We start from the raw sequence: 19068 nt of genomic DNA, 5'->3' as shown, positions 1-19068 counted from the left end.
AGGTGTGAACTGTCTTGCTGTTTGGTCCCACCTTCTACCGTATACAAAACAACTCATCATCATAGCTTCTCTGTTTCCCTTGGTTGTCAAGGTTGAAAACCTGACAATGACTGAATATCCAAGGTGTCATTAAATCTTTGCAACTTTCATTTATTTGTTTTTGGTAATTTTTCCTCATATGTGCCTTCTTTTCCTTTTCCTTTTTTTTTTTTTTTTTTTTACAAAATAGAAATTTTTAAGCTGGTAAGCAGCATCTAGCTACCCGGTGTTTCTTACACTTTTGCATGCATACACATAAACTGTAGTGCTTATAAAAACAGATTCCCAGACTCCATCCCTAGAGACTATTTTTCAGAAAGTCTAGAACAGGGCCTCAGAATCTCTATGTTTAGTAGGAGTCCAAGTCAGTCTGATGCTACTGGTCTGTAGACGATACTTTGAGTAGCATTTATTCTATAACTTCTTAGGGTGTTTTTTGTTTGTTTGTTTTTGTTTTTTTTTTTGTTTTTTTCTGAAAATCTCCTGAGAATTTTGCTCCAGAGAACACACAGGTAAAAATACACCCAAATTTGGCCAACACTTTGGACGATGGATCTTAAGTCTCTTGCATATCCATGCATGTCAATTTCAGAATTTTGATATAGTATCATTTAATCACTTTACAGAAAGAAAAAAATGGGTCCCCAAGTGGATGGGACACTTGCCTAAGGTCACACTTGATTGGTAGCTGAGTGTAATACCAGGAAAACACAACAATTTTCTGCCTCCCATCTCTTCTCTTCAACACACCCTGCCAATTATCACCCCTCTAAAAATTTCTTAAAAACATAATTTTCTGCTTTTCACTACTTTCCTCAAAAAAAATTTTTTTTAAGATTTTATTTTTTCATGAAAGACACAGAGAGAGAGAGAGAGAGAGAGAGAGAGAGGCAGAGGAAGAAGCAGGCTCCCGGCAAGGAGCCCAATGCGGGACTCGATCCCGGATCCTGGGATCATGCCCTGAGCCAAAGGCAGACGGTCAACCACTGAGCCACCCAGGCGTCCCACTTTCCTCAAAAATATTTAAGTGGTTTTTCATTGCTGTAGATTACATTTTAAATCCTTCTGTAGTATTGAATTCTCTACAATTAGTTAGTTGATTTATTGGCCAAATATTTACTTGGTGGTGTTTCCGAGGAAGGTACTGTGTTGGACAGGAGGATGCAGGATAAGGTAGGACAGCTGCCAGCCGCAGCCTTCATGGGATTTACGATGCTGGCTTACTCTGTGTCCTCCCCTTATCTTCTGCTGTTTCTGTATTCTACTCAGTTTCTCCATTTGGCCCCAAACAGCATCCTCATCTAAGGGCTAGAGCTGTTGCTAATGTTCTTTCCCTGGCTGGCCCTTCAAACTCCACATACACTGAATGACTCTCTGGTGAACCATTCCAACCACGGCCCTTTTATCTCCCTTCTGTAGGGAAGTGGTTGTCTTCATCACTCACTGTGCCACTAGATCACACGTGCTTGCATATTCCTCTCCAGTTCAGAGAATTTACCTCTTTAGGGTCCCCTGCAAGGAACATACATCTTGGCTTCGGGAAAGATGCTGTAATGTCAGCATGCTAAGAGAAGGAAGTGCCTGCTCTCCTCCTAGTTGGCTTTATGGAGGAGAAAGGACTGAAATCGGTGGTTCCCAAGTCTGTCCACACATCAGAATTACCAGAGGATTGTATTTCCTTAAAAAAAAATTCTGAACTCTGTCCCAGGCACAGTGAATCCAAGTCTGTGAGTAGGTCTAGGAATCTGTTTCCATAAAGGTGATTTGGGTGGAAACCACGTTTAGGATTAAGTAACTGAGTAACTGATTCTCAGACCTCTTACAACAAGGTCAGCTCACCTTCTTCTTACATTTTAGTTTTATTCTGTTTTCTCTCTCTCTCTCTTTCTTTTTCTTTTCTTTTCTTTTTTTTTTCACCATTACAAAAGTACTTATGCTTAGTTTAGAAACTTGAAGAGTAGAGCAAGAGAGCACACAACTCAATGGCTGTATAAGCATTCGGAGATAATGTCTGTTAATATTTTGAAAGACTTTTAGTCTTTTGTCTACTTTATAAGTATTTACATACATATATAAAGATAGGTCCATACCATACACACTTATGTTCTATTTTAATATTTATTGGCATTTGACTCGGAGAAGCGATGTTTTCTGCAACACAATTTACAACTGTATAATATTTCATTATATAAATGTGCTATAATTTAACCTTCCCTAAGTTTGGACATATGTTAATTTTACATTTCTCATCATTATAAATATGATTTTGGAAAGCCAGTTGGTACACATGCTTGTACATTTCTGTGAAAATACCTCAAGGTAAATTTCTAGATGTGCAATAGCCAATGCAAAGGTGCACATGTTTTCAAGCCTTTTGACACAAGCTAAAATCTTCTCCAAGAATGTTGTGGGAGTTCCAGTTCTAAGTAGCCAACAATTCTTGCCTCATCATGACCTTTAGCAAGGCATTTCCTCTATAGCCAGCTGTTTTTATACCATCAGTTTTTTTTTTTTTTTAATTTGACAGAGAGAGAGAGAGAGAGAGAGAGAGAGCACAGGCAAGGGGAGCAGGAGAGGGAGAAGCAGGCTCCCTGTGGAGCAGGGAGCCTGACATGGGGCTCAGTCTCAGGACCCTGGGATCATGACCCAAGCCAAAGGCAGACGCTTATCTGACTGAGCCACCCAGGTGTCCCTATATCAACAGTTCTTTATAGGTATCATCAGGGTACACCCATGGCACACTTCACTGCATGGACACTGCAGCTCTTGCTAAGGTCATTACATTTTTGCCCATCATCCTTGTAGCTTGTCACCGACGTTAGAGAAAAGAAGACTCTAAACTAATTAATCTTTTGAAGTAAACTTAGATGAGATGTAACATAAAAGCTAAAAACCTGAGGCAGGAGAATGCTGTTTTCTTGTGCGATACCTTATCCTGGCCATCTGTTTAGTAAATATCTGGTTCCAAATAGTGTCAATTAAAACTGATGGCAAATCTTAATAACTTCTACTTGTGAATATCAGCAAGACCAACATTGCGCTACTTGTGTAGTTGTTATCTTTTGGCAGGTGAGGTACGTCCAGATTTTACACGGATACACAGATTTTTACACAGAGAGTATCTGGAGAGTCTCTCTCTCTCTCTCTCTCTCTCTCTCTCCATCACTCTCTGTCTTTAATATGTCAGCACTAGTGATCCAGAACACCCACTGCTAAGCAAGTATGCAAAATACAGTGCTCCTCAGCATTGGGAAATCCCAAATCTGGGGCCAAAAGGTTTATAAATATAGTAATGAACCCTCTCGTGTCAAAAGTGAGCACTGTTTAACAGAGCAAGTAGGAATGGCCTTCAGGACGCATTGCAGCTGGAGCTGCTCCACTGGGAGAGAATGGAAACTTCATGATGGTGGTTGTAACCCCAGATCCTGGAAAGGCAATCTACTTCATGCTGCAAAGTAAACTAAAGGGAATGGCTGCTCACACACGGTCCTGGTGCCACCGACATAAGAAACACAGCAACAGGAGCAGAGAATTAGGAATTTGGTGGCAGATGGAAAGGTCTGCGGGAAGTGTCCACCCAGCTTTGTTTGGCCCATATTCTAAAACAACTAGAATAAACACTTAGTGTCATAATTTATACGCATATCAGTACCAATAAATCAGAATCGTGCAAACAGTCATGTTTATTATATTCTTGTTGCTTAATATTCATGACAGTAATTTATTTTTATAGTACAGTTTCACTGTTCTCCCCACCATTGCTCTGCAGTTGAGTCTGGCAAGTTGTCTGAGCAAGGGTTCAGGTAACCCTTTGAAGACTGCAAAAGTTCACTAGCCCGATCAAGATACTTTACTGCTCATTTAATTTTCCCCTTCTTGTCTCATAAACTTTTTAACCACCAAGATGAATTCTCTGTAAATTATATAGTAATAGTACTTTGACATATAGAAAATACAAAGACTAGAGTCGGCATATTCTTCTGAAGGGAGTTGTAGGACAGAGCTTAAAAGACAGATAAGAGTATTTGAAGAATTGTGAGCAGTTAATCCTTAAATTCACTACCAGCAAAATGGGTTAAATTAAGCAGCTTCCACCTGTCTTCTTCACCTCCTCACCAACAACCCCCTTCCCACCCCGATGTCAGCAGTCTACTGCTGCTCATTACCATTAAAGAGCAAAAATTTAAAGGTGGAATTATATGAAACAACTACCACAAGGCACGTTATGTTTTTATATTCACCTGGAGCTGGTGCTACAGAGATGAGTAAGACATAGCTCCTAACCCAGAGATGCTCCGGTCAGACCAAAGGATGGCAAGTGATATTGTATTCTTCTATACCTAGACGTGACCCTGCTTTACTCCATTTCATATGTAAAAATTCAACAGAGATAATTTACAATTACTCATCAGAGAAAAGACTTAACAAACATACAAACCTGGAAAATCACTTCTATAAAACAAACAAAAAAAATTCCCAATGAAGGACACTCCCATGATCTGTGTACCTTTCTCTATGTTTTCTCCATTACAACAAAGATGTTAAGCATTTTTGAGCAAGAGGAATAATATCACTGAGTGTGAGTAGACACAGTATCAACTCCTAGCTATAATTGGGGTTTATCCGCTATGAGTATGATGGGTTGAAACACTGATTTTAGTTTGTAGACCCAAAAATGAAAATCATTTCTGGCACCTGACATAAGAGGTAAAGCAAAGTTTTTGCTGTAGTCCTACTTTTCTTTTCTTTTTTTTTTTTAAAGATTCATTTGTTTATTCATGAGAGAGAGAGAGAGAGAGAGAGAGAGAGACACTGAGAGAGAGAAAGGCAGAGACACAGGCAGAGGGAGAAGGAGGCTCCTTGCAGGAAGCCCGATGCGAGACTCGATCCTGGATCCCAGGATCACGACCTGAGCCAATGGCAGGCGCCCAACCCCTGAGCCACCCAGGTGTCCCTAGTCTTACTTTTCAATTACATAACGCCGATGATGAAAGTTATGAAAAATCTTATGATGTCATTTCTTATTTCACTTGCTAGCAAAGGTAGTGAGGACATAGTGCCCTGTTTCTACACACACTTTACGCATTTTCTTCTCCGTTAGGTGTGTTTGAATTGCACTGGTGTTTAGTTTTATTTATTTATTTATTTGTTGTTGGTTTTGTTTTTTTTTTTTTTTTTTTTTTTTTTTTGGTGTTTAGTTTTATATTTAAAAGTTTTTTCCAGTGACCCAGGCACAAGAAATGATAACCTGAAATGTTGCTGGGGATACAGAAAGCAACACAAAATTTTGTCGCTTTTGTTTTAAATTGTATGGTTGGGACAATCTTTTTTCAAATAAGCAATGAAGGGTTTATCTCTGTATTAACATGATTCTGTTAGTTAGACATATTTTTGATTCAAAGTAATTCTAAAAAATTGTTCAAAAATCTAAAGAGTTCCACTTTGTAAATTAGGGATGCCCTCTCTCTAGAATTCTTCCTACTGGCACAATATTTGAAATTCTTCCCCAAATGTTGTAAACTATCTCTAAATGCCCCATTGTCCCAAATGCCTTCCAGACTTCAAGGGCATGGATGTGCAGAGATTGTTCAGATCTGCAAATGTCATAATGCTGAGAGGAAGGCTGAATTATAAGACGGAAGCATTTGTAATTAAACACTTGGGTTTTAGTCCCAGTTGCAGTTGTCCTGTGATTCAGGTGAGCTAAGTTCTGTGGATATGCAAAAGGGAAAACAGCAAAACTCCCCTACTGGTGTCATGAGGAGGAGAGCATGGCGGTACAGGGTTGTATGCACAGTTCTGCATGTAAGTTTAAAAATGCACAAACTTCACATGGGAGAGAAAGGGGTACAAGTGACACCTGGGACTTTACATTTAATTTCAGATTTCAATAATATAATTAAATAGCATTAATAAGGAACTAATTAAATTTTGTGTTGCAGTAATAGAAAGCTATTGCCAGAATAAGGGAGGGAAGTTATACTGATAAAGTTATACATTTAAAACACTCCACTAAAGTCTGGTTTATGTCATGGACAGTGTTTTTGTCTCCCCGAAATGAATATATTGAGACCCCAACTCCCAAGGTGATGGGATTTGGAGGTAGGGCCTTTGGAAGACAATTAGGTTTAGAAGAGGTCATGAGGGTGGGACCCCACAATGGAATTAGCATCTTTATAAGAAGTGGAAGAGACTGGAGCTTGCTTTCTCTCCACCACATGAGCATGCAGCGAGAAGACAGCCCCTCTGCAAGCCACAAAGAGGGCTCTCCCCAGGGGTGTCTGGGTGGCTTAGTCTGTCTTCGGTTCAGGTCATGATCCTGGGGGTCCTGCATCCAGCTCCCTGCTCATTGGGAAGTCTGCTTCTCCCTTTGCCCCTCACCTGGTTCATGCATTCTCTCTCTCATAAAAAAATAAAATCCTTAAAAGAAAAAAAAAGAGGGGTCTCGCCAGAACCCAGCGCTGGTTCCCTGATCTCAGACTTCCAGCCTCCATAACTGTGAGAAATAAATTTCTGTTGCTTAAGTCATTCAGTCTATGGTATTTTGTTATGGCAGCCTAAGTTCTCTAAGACAATTTCTAAACTTTAGAGGGCTATGCTTGGAGGAGTGTGAAGGGTCTGGAAACATTAATTCTTGAGGATTATTGAAAGAATAGAGAAAGGAAGGTGACCACTGAATAGGGGATGCAGTTTATGTTTTTGGTCTTCTCAGATATTAAGGGACTAGTAGAGAAAGAGGCTGCTTGGATTCTGACATTGACCAATGTGAGTTTCCCAGTTATGGTCTAACTGCTCTGTTTTTCCCCTTTGTGGAGGGCTTTGGATCTTCTGCTCAGCTAATACTGCTCCATATTCATTCAGGGATCCAGCTCTCAGAAGCACTGAGCATTACAAATTCAAACATAACAGACAGGGGCTTCTGAGGTCTTTCTGTGTCTAGTATTTGCTCAGGATCATTCCATTTTTTTTTTTCCTAAAACATTTTTATAACAGAGCACAAAGAAATAGAAATTTCCAAAAAAAAAAAAAAAATTCTGAATGAGGTAATAGTTCCTTCTTAGGTGCCAATTAGATATTCAGAGAATAACACACAAAAATTGTCAAAGAACAGTCTTACCATTGTGCTTAGGTAGGGACTTGGAGGAAGAACTCCAAAAATCATTGATTTCAGCTGTTGGTAAGACTGTATCCACTCTCCATCAGCAGGACAGATGGCAATAATTAGGTCTGCCCATCCCTTCCTTGGCAGAGGAATGGACTTGAGATCTCAAAGAGTCAACTTTTCACTGGCTGGCCACTCCAAGTGAGAAGAAAAGAGAAAGGGGCCAAGAGCTGCCTGGTTAAACAATAATCATGGACTCAGGGCCTTAGGCATTTGACCTTTTGGAATTTCCAACTTTAGGCAGTAATAAAGATGTTGCATGAAATAAAATGGCGACAGGGACTGCACATTTAATTGGAAGACTACAAGTCAACAAAAGGAGGAAACGGTCATAATTATCCAATAAAATTTTTTTATAGTTCATGGATTTTTAAAAATCTATTTTTGTCCTCACCTTCCAAACATATTACTTTTACTTTTAAAGCCAGTACAGCTACTTGTTTTCCATCAAAAGGTACCCACTTTCCATTTGTCCGGTTCCCAAAGTGGAGGTAGACAATACGTAAGTCAATGGTTAGGGGGAAATTCCATTCTCCAAATGACATGGCAGTTCTCCACGAGACGACTCTGGATTCTGCAGTTCCGACAAGAGCAGAACTCCCCCAGGCGGCTGGAGTACTCCAGCAGCCATCATCAGGGCTATTAGTTTTAACTCTCGACCACAGTGTGGAATGAGCCTAATGAAAAAATGCCACATCTCAAGGAGCCCACCATAGTCCTAGAAATTAATTGAAAAAGATTATTTCATGGACAGAGCAGTGGAGAACTAAAAGGACTGGGGCTTGAGCACATAAAGGCATGTGAGTGTGTGTGAGCCAGTTAAGAGAAAATCGGGTATGTTATCAGGTAAACGTTCCACCCAGTTTTTGAAAATAGCTCATAGGAGGTTAATATGGAAGTTCTCTTAAAATAATTGTAATAATAATAATAATTCTACTTTTTAAAAGCTGGAATATCAAAGTGTGAGAGCTGAAAAAGAAAAATAAGATATTTCAGGTTGGTGCAATGAATATATGTGTGCACACGTGCATATGGGGAGGGATGACTTCTTATTTAATAGAGTTTAGTGGATGACTTTTTAAATGTTTTTATATGTGAGAAAGATGCACAATGCTATGAATATTTACACAAGCTGGTGTATAGATTCCCTGCCATACCCTAAACTCTCACCCACCCATGAGTTTATAATTTTCATAGGCCGAAACACAGGATACACTATGAAGCAGCTAAGTTCCCAAACGGAAGAAGGCTTTACTTTGTAGTTGTCTCTTCTGGTGCCACTGTGAGTGTCACAGATTTACTAATATTTGATAGAAGCAAGGCAGTGTCAGGTTGGAGAAGCAGTTTGGCGTCTGAGTTACAATTAAGATGTACGTCCTATAATAAAGTGACAGATTTTGGATGAATCAAGTGGGGTTGGACTTGGGAATGGCTGCCAGAACCAGTAACAAATGTCCTGAGATACAGAAAGTGGAAGTCCCTGGATTGTGAACCAAGATGATATCTTGTAATACTATCTTAAACATGTTTGGTACGGTTTGGAATTCTGGAAACAAATATTAAAGCAGAACCAAGATGGTCATATGTGTGACTTAAGACAGCTTTCCCGGAGGCATGGGAAGATGTGGGAATGGGTAGAAAGGTCATTGGAGAGTGTGGTCTTCTGTATAGTCTGATTGTACTCTAATTTAATAATACTAGCTAACATTCACCGTATACCACAGGCCAGGAAATGTATAAGTACGTGCTTTGCTGCTGTTAGCATTCCATTTAATTCTCTCAATCCCCACAAGGGACATACTGTTTTTACATCCATTTTATAGATGTGGAAATTGAGGTGGGGGGGGGGGTTTAAGAACTTGTTCAAGGTCTTACAGGTAGTAAATAGTGGGGTCAGCATTTTAATGAAGTGATAATATGTGGTGATATGTCGTGTAGGTAAAAATTTTAGCTTAATTGATAGAGGAGATCTCAAGGGGAAGTTAACACAAGAATGGAAATCTGGGGCAGCCCAGGTGGCTCAGCGGTTTAGCACCACCTTCAGCCCAGGCTGTGATCCTGGGGACCCGGGATCGAGTCCCACATCGGGCTCCCTGCATGGAGCCTGCTTCTCCCTCTGCCTGTGTCTCTGCCTCTCTCTCTCTGTGTGTCCTTCATGAATAAATAAATAAAATCTTTAAAAAAGAATGGAAATCTGGGACTTGCCACTGATAGAAGAATTCAGCAAAGATCCTGAATGCACTGGGGATGTTCAAAGAAGAACCGATAGACATCAATGGGCTTGAATGAAATGCGCAAATCAAGAAGTCCAAGAACTTGTGAGTGACCAGAGCATGTAGAAATTTGAAGATCTTGCAAAGAATGTGACTTTTCTTCAAAATGAAATCGTAAGCCATTTGCATTTTACTTAGTCCCTACTACTAGAATCATATGTATTGAGTGAGAATGAGGAAAAAAAAAAAAAAAAACTTACTGGTAAATTAGAGGGAGCCATTCTCCTTTGGGAGATGTGGCCAGAGTCAGAGTGGGTGGTGGGTGTGCAGGCAGGTTTTTGGAAGATCCCTCAGTGGTGATGACAATGTGGTATCAACCTAAGAATGTGAAATGAGGCAGGAGCTTCGGTGTAGAATAAAAGGCCACAAACTCTCTATTTCATTAACATCTATGATGCAGTGAACCTGATAACAGGCAATGAAAACCAGTCACTTAAATCTACCATTAGAGGAATGGCTTAAGGTAACTGTTTTTCACCAAGATATTGAGGAGAAATTCTGCATTTTGTTATGTATTTTTTAAAAGCATGTCTGTTCAGTTGGAGCAGGGATGCTCAGGAAGCTGACTCATGAAGGCTGACTGGCTGCTTGCTCAGTTTGAAAAGTTTAATGCTTTGAAAGTGACCTCTTAAGGATATGGAAGAAAGGAGTGCAAGTAAAAGGAAAATTTTAAGGAAAAGCGAAAAAGCAAGCACCACATTTTCTAATGGAGCTGATATCTTACCACTCAATTAATTTCAGAGTCAAGGCCCAATTTGAGTTCTGAATCACCTTCTAGTTTTACTTATAAAAGACTTTTCATTAAGCCAAATTAAGTAGATGGAGGTCCAGTTGTTTATTATGTAGCACTAAACCATTCCTACAAAAAAACACCTGTGCAAGCCATTTGGCTCTAGTCAACTATTTTTTTTTACAATTTAATTATGAATATAATTAGAATGAGTTAAGAGACAGGCTAGGCATCAGCCATAAAACTTCTAGTTTGCTAGAACACACACACACACACACACACACACACACACACTGATTAAAGAGCAACAACAACAAAAACCCCCACCAACTCTGTGAGAATGTTAGCTTACAGTGGAAATGTTAGTGGAAGGGGAGTACTTGTAAAGTCTACCTTTATTTTAATTTCAAATTTCCTTGAAACGGTGCTATCGAGAATATTTTTATAATCCATTATTTTGACATCTCTGGTTTCTTTGGGGTGACCCTATAAACCCTGCTTTTTTACTTTCTACAGTTTTAAGGCAATTTGTCACTATCATGCGTTCAATGTTTAGCAACTGTTTGTAGTCAAGTGCCTTGCAAGCTCTGTTTCTTTTCTCCCAAAGAGTGTCATCACGGAGTTGATGATGCATCAGAAACAGTTTGACCAAAGGGCAAGATAAAGTCAAGAGTAAAGAAAATATTTGCAAATATACTTGACTGGCTTTTTTCCCCAATTACTTATTGAAAGCATACTTTAAAGGTAAAATGGCATGATGGCCATAGGGGGGAAGAAAAAAAAACATTAGAACATGCAATAGATACTTTTCTGCCATAGGGCAACGCCTCTAAGTTAAATCATTTTTATATGAGGATAATGTGACTGATAGAAACACAGGACTGTGAGTTGTATTTAAGGACTCTGATGGGGTATGCTCTACCTTTGGTGTATTTTAATGGTGCTCAGTGAGTCTCATGGATATCATGTCTCACAATTTGTTTTACTGCTTAATTAATCAGCGTTTGCAAAAACTGGGCATTAAAAATATATCACCTTTAAATGCATGTGTGCTTTTAAATTGAGGAGTTATATGGAACATGATAATTGTTTCATTTTATCCCTGGCTTGCCTAACCTCTAAGTGTCACATACATAGGTGCCTATTTTGTGTGTATGAATCTACATAAAATAAACATGATATATGAAATAAGCATTTTATATATATAATAATATATAAATAGAAGTACTACCTACTAAAAATAAGTAATATATAATATTTATATATATACAAAATATTTACTTCAGAAGACTGGAAAAAATGACAAAGGAAGCAGAAGGTCATTTCGATCCGGTAATTAGCATCCATTGCAATCCCATGATGGTAAATATACAGAGCATTGCTCAGGGGTGGAAGGAAACATAATTATGTTTGCACACAAAGGCAACTTTGGAAACTCAGAATACAATAAACCAACAACTGCGCACTCACAGGTTCTAGTGAGAGCAGCAAAGAGCTGAGGTGAAGGTGCCTAAAATGAAATTATCAGACAGTCCTTGAATAAATGAGCTTTGAGCCAGGCTTGAGTCAAATCTCTAAGCCTATCCCTCACAAATGATAAAGAACACATCTCGTAAGTAAACACATGAGGTAATTTCTCTTTACTTCCATCTCATCTACTAATCAGGCTATGGTTTCACTGTCATCTTGACCCCTATGATCATTTGGATTTGAAGGAAGGCAGATGGAAATCGACAGACTAACAGCTTTTTGTGGCATGGAAATAGAGTTCCTGCTACCTGTGTGAGCTATGAGAGGGAAAAGTTTGTAATAGGTCAAAAATGGCCCACAAAGATGTCCACACCTTCATTCCCAGTGCCTGTGCGTATGTTACCTCACATAGCAAAAGAGATCTTGCAGATGTGATAAAGATGAGGACCTTGAGATGGGGGGAATGATACAGGATTATTCAGGTTGGCCCAAAGTAATCATGAGGGTCCTCAAAAGTGGAAGGAGGCAGAAGAGAGGCAGAGGGGGACGTGGCTATGGAAGAGATCAGAGCCATGTGACTTAGTGTTATTGCTGCCTGGGCAGGTGGAGGCCGAGGACCACTAGCTAAGGCATGCGGGCAGCTTCTAGATGCTGGAAGAGGCAAGAAAATGTATTCTTCCCTAGAGCCTCCAGGAAGGAACTTGGACCTGCTGACACTTTGCGTTTAGCCCAGTGAGGCCAGTGTCAGACTCCTGTCCTATGAGATAATACATTACTGTTATTTTAGGCCACTCGTTTGAGATAATATGTAATGGTAGCAATAGGAAACTAATATACACATCCTCTGGAAAACGTGGTGCTAACTCGGAAAGCAGAAACAAATCCCCGGCTGAGCACCCGGAAGCAGTACTGGCTTGTTGCATGTTGTAATTTGATACAAGTGAAAAACTGCAGAAAAGAAGACTAATCCAAGGTAAGCTTGAAGGTGTTACTTATGTGAAATAGGAAAATAACATTGGGTATAACTAAATCGATTTCAAAAGGGAATGGGTGAGCAATTGGTCATAAAAATAATAGAGTAAAGGGTCCAAAATACATTTGGAGAGGACAACATTAAACCACGGGTGACTTTAACGTTGAGTAGTAAATATTGAAATATTGCCCATCTTTGGAAAGCTCTACCTTATTTCTAACCTTAAACTTCATTATCGAAACTTCTGATCATTAAATTTAATTCTAACCTTGATTTAAAAAAAGAAAGAAAAAAAATTGGTTGTGGTCCTATCTAGCGCATATAGGTCTTATATAGGAAGACATAACACACACGTATTTGTCAATAGCTGGTTAGTTATCCTTCGAGTGAGATTTCTTCTTTTTTTTTTTTTTTTTTTGAGATTTCTTCTAAATAGTCCCCCAAAGGCAACATATGATGATGGCAAGTATTCATGTTTTAGAGTCTGGAATTGAATGTTAAATCTAATCTTTTGAGCCATGTGAGCTTGGGAGATATTTTATGACTTGCTTTACTCCTCTGAAGAATTTCTTTCTTTCAAATCATTTATTGAGTACCTAATATAGAGTAAGGAAAATGTTATCCTACTTAATTCTCATAGTAACATTATGAACCAGAAATTATTTTCCACATGATCTTTCTACTTCTCTAATATCTTCTGCTTTGTTATTTTGAGGATTAAGTGAGATAATTGTAAAAAATGCCAACAAGTTTTTCTCCTCTCTTTCCCTGTCCCAGGGACTTGGGAAAAGTGCAGACATTAAATCAAAAAAGACTCTACTAGTCCCTATTCTTTAGATGTGTAGAGTTACCAGAACGAAAAAAAAAAAAAAATAGGAATAGAGGTAGACTTAGTACATTTCCTAGGATTTAGATATACTGGAAATGTCCAGACCCCCTGCAGGAATTTAGCCCCAAGATTGCATCACAGATCATAAAACTCTATAGCTGTGTTTTTGTCCTGAGTTCACATTTACAGTACTAATACTGCTTTCAGCACAAGTCATTTCCAGGGAATTAAGTCCTTGCAGTCAGTGGGTTAAATCCCTACGAAATAACCTGCGGTGACCCAGTTGCATTGACCTCAAATATAGAATTTCAGATCAATAGCTGCAGTACTTGGATTCTGAAATATAAAACAACCTCTGGTGTTTTTGTTACCTCAATGAGTGTTATCAGACAGGGGATCGCTATGGCAATTACAGGTTCTTATCATATTAATGTTTGTGTTTGGTCCAAAAAGAAACTACTTAGAAAAAGTAAATGCCTTCTGTTCTTTTTTCTCAGAATATGTAATGATGACTTTCAAACATATAATGAGAATTAACAGTAATTCCAATAGCACAAGTGGTCATTAATTGCTTGTACATGAAATAACATTTCCTCCTCAGAGGGCGAAGCATTCCAGTTGGAAGTGAAAATTCCTTTTGGTCTATTCACTTTTAAACTCTGTCATGAAAGGACAACAGATCTCTCAATCTCTCCCAAATAAAAATGTTAAGCCTTCACGAACTAGGATTGGGGGTAATGAAAGAGAAAAGGGAAATAATGTTAGAGTGACGTGAACCGTAACGTTGACTGGCATGGTGTTTTGCTAGTGTCTAACCAAAGAGCAGAAACCACTTCAAGTATATACACAAACAGAGGGAATTAATTCGATGCAGGGAACTGGTTACCCATGTGATGAAGAAGCTGAGAGCCAAGTAAGGAAGAGGGAAGTAACTGAGAAACCAGCCTCTGCAGGAAGCTCCTACCAGGCTGGGCAGGCAAAGAGATGAGGGTCCGCATCCCTGGTTGGCAGCGGGAGCTGGACTGGGCCCCTCCAGGCAAAGCTGAAGCTATGGAAAAGATGGACCCTCGGGTAGAGAAACTACTTGAGGCAGGTGGGTGGGCAAGGGAGAGGGGGTGGAGGACAAAACCAATGGACTAGCTAACCTTTTCCTTCCCTCTATCTCTGCTCCCTAATGCCAGGGCCTCCACTGGCTCCGGCAGCAGGAAGCCAGACTTCAAGAGCACCTGTGAAATGCAGCTGGCTAGGTCAACCCTCTTCCGTTATAGAGCAAAGAGTGAGGGGCAAAGATCTGATGGCCAAGAGGCCAAGAGCCAGCATATAAGGACACCTTCTCCATGACTTTCCTTTACCTGCTTGGTTCCTTTTTGTAAGAAAGCCAAGACCTCATGGGCAGGTCTATTGAGCTTCTCGCTATGTGGATTTCACAGGAGGCAGTGAGAGCTGTGATGAAACCCATCACCAATTGGGGTTGGATATAAATGTATTTATCATTTTGGAATATTTTGTACTTGACTGGTGCACCATGTGCTAAAAATACCTACTCTGGTGTAGTTTTGCCATTGCCGAAAAGTAGATGGCCATTCTCCCATTGCTTAAAGATATTTAAATATGAACTACCACCTAGAGCTGAGTTTAGTTGAGTTTCGAACACCAGAACTAACTTCAAGATTCTTCCAAAAACACACGTGTTAGTAAACATAGGTCTCTGCCCGACATTGTAACGTATCTCCCCGCCCTACAACCCTGTCGGTTAGTCCTTCTATCTTACAGAGTAAGAAATAATTAAGTGCTATTTTGAGTTAGGTAAAGGCAAGGTTGTTCAGGTTGATTCTCCTTGTCTTAAGCAATGAAGGAAAAACTGCCTCCTTGTTCTTATATTGCATTCTCAGAACACAGCTCCACTGAAGAAACACTGTGAGCATCTGCACGGTAGCTTACATTTTCAGAGGACTTTCTTAAACACTCTCTTTCGTTCTTGCTATAATCCATTTTATAGGTGTTGGCAAAAACTCTCCCAATAGCCATTAGTCACAATAGCACGTTGCCACCTCAATTCTGCTTTTTCCATTCTGACTATGCCAATGTTTCTAACATTCTGGGTTTTTTTTTTTTTTTTTTTAACCTTCTGTTAAGTGGAGATGGAGTCTAGGATCATGCAGAGATGGTCCTACTCTTTGTAGAGAGTCAAAGGACAGGCCCTCACATGGCTTCTGAGGGCCTGCTTCCCCTGTGTGTTAAGCTAAGGGAATGGCTTGCTTTACAGCTTTAGAATCAGGTGAACCACAGGGACCTGAAACGACGGGTGCCTATATCACAGCTCTCAAATCAGCGCATGTACAAGTATGCTTACAAAAACGTGATGCTCACCTAAACGCCTGGAGGCTGTGATGTGAAATCTGTAGGACTGCTTTAAATACATTTAATCAGAAATAGGTACCAAAATGAATGGTCCCCAACTTCCCACCAGAATAGTGCACTAGCATTGCCACTGATCTTTCATGTTTGTCGTGTTCCAAGACAGAATATTGAACTATGCTGTTATGGAAATGCAGGCTTATTTTTATTTATTATTTATTTATTTATTTATTTATTTATTTATTTATTTATTATACACACAGATTGAGAGAGAGGCAAAGACACAGGCAGAGGGAGAAGCAGGCTCCATGCAGGGAGCCCAATGTGGGACTCGATCCCGGGTCTCCAGGATCACGCCCTGGACTGAAGGCAGCGCTAAATCGCTAAGCCACCTGGACTGCCCTATTCCTCCTTTTAAAAAGTTGAGCCTGGGGACCATAAAATACCTTTCTCCTGGAGAAGCAGAAAGCTCTTGAAATAAAAAGTCATGACAGGGGATAAGAGCCCCAGCCTCACTTCAAAACCCACCATTAGAGCACCTGCTACTATCTTCAGCAAGAGCAACAATGACAACAAGAAAATCTGAAATTGTGAGCAGACAACAAGAGAGAGACCCTGGGAAGATAAACTTTGCTCTATTCCTCTTGATATCATTTGGTGGCCAGAACTGTAAACAAGCATGAAGACCGTGAAATGGGAAATGGAATAAAAGGGCATACAGGCCCCCCAAATCCCCACTCCCACTAATGGGAACACTGCACACACAGCCATCCGGTATCAGACCTCCTAAGCAGAGCTTTTTTTTTTTTTTTCTTGGAGATTTTTCTCATTTGGACTTTAATTAAGCTCCTGCCAGGCTTGCAAGCTTTTTAATTTTACCTTTCTTTCTTCTTTCTTTCTTTTCCCTCCTTGAATCAGCTTGCTTGCCAGGAAACTTTTCCCAAGCTGTCACAATTATAGTAAGTGTACCCCAAGATACTAAATTTAGGTGTACTAGTAGGTGCTTCTCGAAGCATCAGTAGCCAAAGTTTCCTTGTATTTGGAAAGATTTTTATTCATTCATTCATTCATTCATTCATTCATTTACTCATGTTTAACTTAAGCGTGTGTGCTCTGAATGCAAAAGCAATAGAAAAGGAAGCTTCACGGAGTGAGTGTACAGTGACGACTGGTTAGTATGTGATACAATCCAACCTCCTACAAAGTCACCAGTTTGCCAGAAGAAACCTGCCATTACTTAATTTAATATTACCCTGTTCATAAGCAAATTGTAGCTATTTACTAGTGTTGGTGGTTGAAGGCTGAGGGAGCCTCGAGAACATGATGCCTTAGCTGATGATTTAACACCTCTTTAACGAAAAGTCATGAAAGTCCCCTAAGTTCTTTTTCAGGACCCTTCTGTACTCAAACCCACTGCCAATTCCGAAGCCCTAAAAGCAGGTGCTGAGAATCCCAAAGGTGATCCCTTTGAAACAGATGCCACCAGGAGCTATTTTCACTGGAGGAGGTTTAAGTCAACCACTGGCCACTCTAACTAGGTTACCCATCCTTTTTTTTTTTTTTTTTAACAAACAACAACAACAACAACAACAAAAACCCACCCCAAACCAAAAACCAAAACCAAGCTCAGATAATAGTGCAGGGCCAGGAATAAAAATAAGCCATCCAAAACACACAACTGCAATGAAACACGTGGAGTGCTGGGGCTATCATCATCTCCATGATGACTATCACTGTCGTCCTTATTGTTTGCTTAATAATCCCAGGCTGCCAGGTTAGTGCACCAAGGCCTCCTGGCTGTGAGGTTACTTACTGATCGCCTCCACAAACCGCTCAAAGAAGCTGTAAGGGAAGAGCGGTTCAGGCAGCTCCCGGAAAAACATCTTCAGTGCTCCGGTGACAACGTGGATGTCCTCCCACTGGCTGTCGTCCAAATTCAGCTTCTCTTCTGGGAAAACACGAGGAGAAATGGAACAACTGGTTTTAATGAAACAATTACAAGACACTAATTATTATGTTAATGTTTGCCTACTATCATCAGCAACCGTTAACAGCCTTCTGCACCTAGAGGTTTGGTGCTGTGCATGGTTTTTTTTTTTTTTTTTTCCCCTTTTTCCGTAGGAAGGGAACATTTTCAATGGAATACCATCTGTAGGAATGCAGCTAACAAAAAAACAAGAGACACAAAGAGACAGTGCCATTGACACAGTATGTCAGATACATTTATTCCCATAATGCATCAGTATGAAAATTAGCATCACAGCTCAACATGATTCAAAGCTATTTGGTTTTGAGGCCGAGGGGCTAAGAGTTGCCAATGATGGCCGGCTCAAGGGACCGGCCTAAAGGCCTTGCTGAGCCAACAGGAGACATATGCTAAACATGGCAATAGAAAATGAGTTATTGCTTTACATGTGTTAGCCTTGCTATGTACAAGGGAATAATGGGTAACACTTTTTTTTGCTTTTTTTTTTGCTGAATATAAAGTCAGCAAGGAATAGAATACTGAGTGAGAAAGGATATTAATTCCTTCTTACTGCTTCAAAAATATCTTTTTTTTTTTTTTTTTTTTTTTTTTTAGTTTCCATCTCAGCGAGGAAAATGTGCCCAGCAACAATATTAGACAGACCCCTGTTGGCCTACAGAGGCTATGCAAAGCTGTCAAAAATGATAACACACTAAAGACAAACCACAAGTGCTTACCAACTCCGCCTAGAAACAACAGACATGTTTGCTTGGGAAGCCTGAGTGAGCTGAGACATTTAAATATTAAAGACCATGAATGCCAAAGTGAAGTTTTTAGGAAAAACGAAGAGACGCTGGACAATGACTTTCTTCTTGTTCACCCTCGGAAGGGAAGGGAAGTCTGGAATCCTTCTCACCCAAGAAGCGGAGGTAGCAGGGTCTGAAAGCAACATCTTTACATACAACTAAAAGGAAGCAAGGCAGGGAAGCATTGCTGCGGATCCGTAGCACTTGCCCTTGTAAACGTGCAACATGAAAAGGATTTTGGACTCTGGGCTGAATAAAAAAATAAAGCTAATCATTTTAAACCACCTGGGGGCAAGGGGGGGCGGCGGTGAACTGAAAAGCCTGGTCTCCTGGCCAGAACTTAACAGCCATTTGGTCAACTGGAATTTTGTTTTTTTACCGATGTCTTGGGTTCGCATCCACCATGCCCCCTTGGAGTCAGTTTTATGAAGCAGAGGAGAATCTGCCCCCCAAAATGTAAGA

The 19068-nt window shown here is 40.0% G+C and overlaps 1 protein-coding gene across 3 annotated transcripts in view; it reads right to left on the bottom strand.

The window, feature by feature from the left end:
* The window catches only part of ARHGAP15 (Rho GTPase activating protein 15), a 608201-nt gene that overhangs the window by 109972 nt on the left and 479161 nt on the right, over positions 1-19068 (bottom strand). For all 3 annotated transcript variants that reach the window (XM_077861593.1, XM_077861594.1, XM_077861595.1), the window contains one exon: positions 17648-17782. In XM_077861593.1, coding sequence (XP_077717719.1) covers positions 17648-17782 — 135 coding nt within the window. The remainder of the gene's footprint in view (positions 1-17647; positions 17783-19068) is intronic.

Source organism: Canis aureus, chromosome 20 (genome assembly GCF_053574225.1).
Source record: "Canis aureus isolate CA01 chromosome 20, VMU_Caureus_v.1.0, whole genome shotgun sequence".
Classification (NCBI taxonomy): Eukaryota; Metazoa; Chordata; class Mammalia; order Carnivora; family Canidae; genus Canis; species Canis aureus.
The sequence above is the reverse complement of the archived record's forward strand: the minus strand, read 5'-3'. Positions and strand labels throughout refer to the sequence as shown.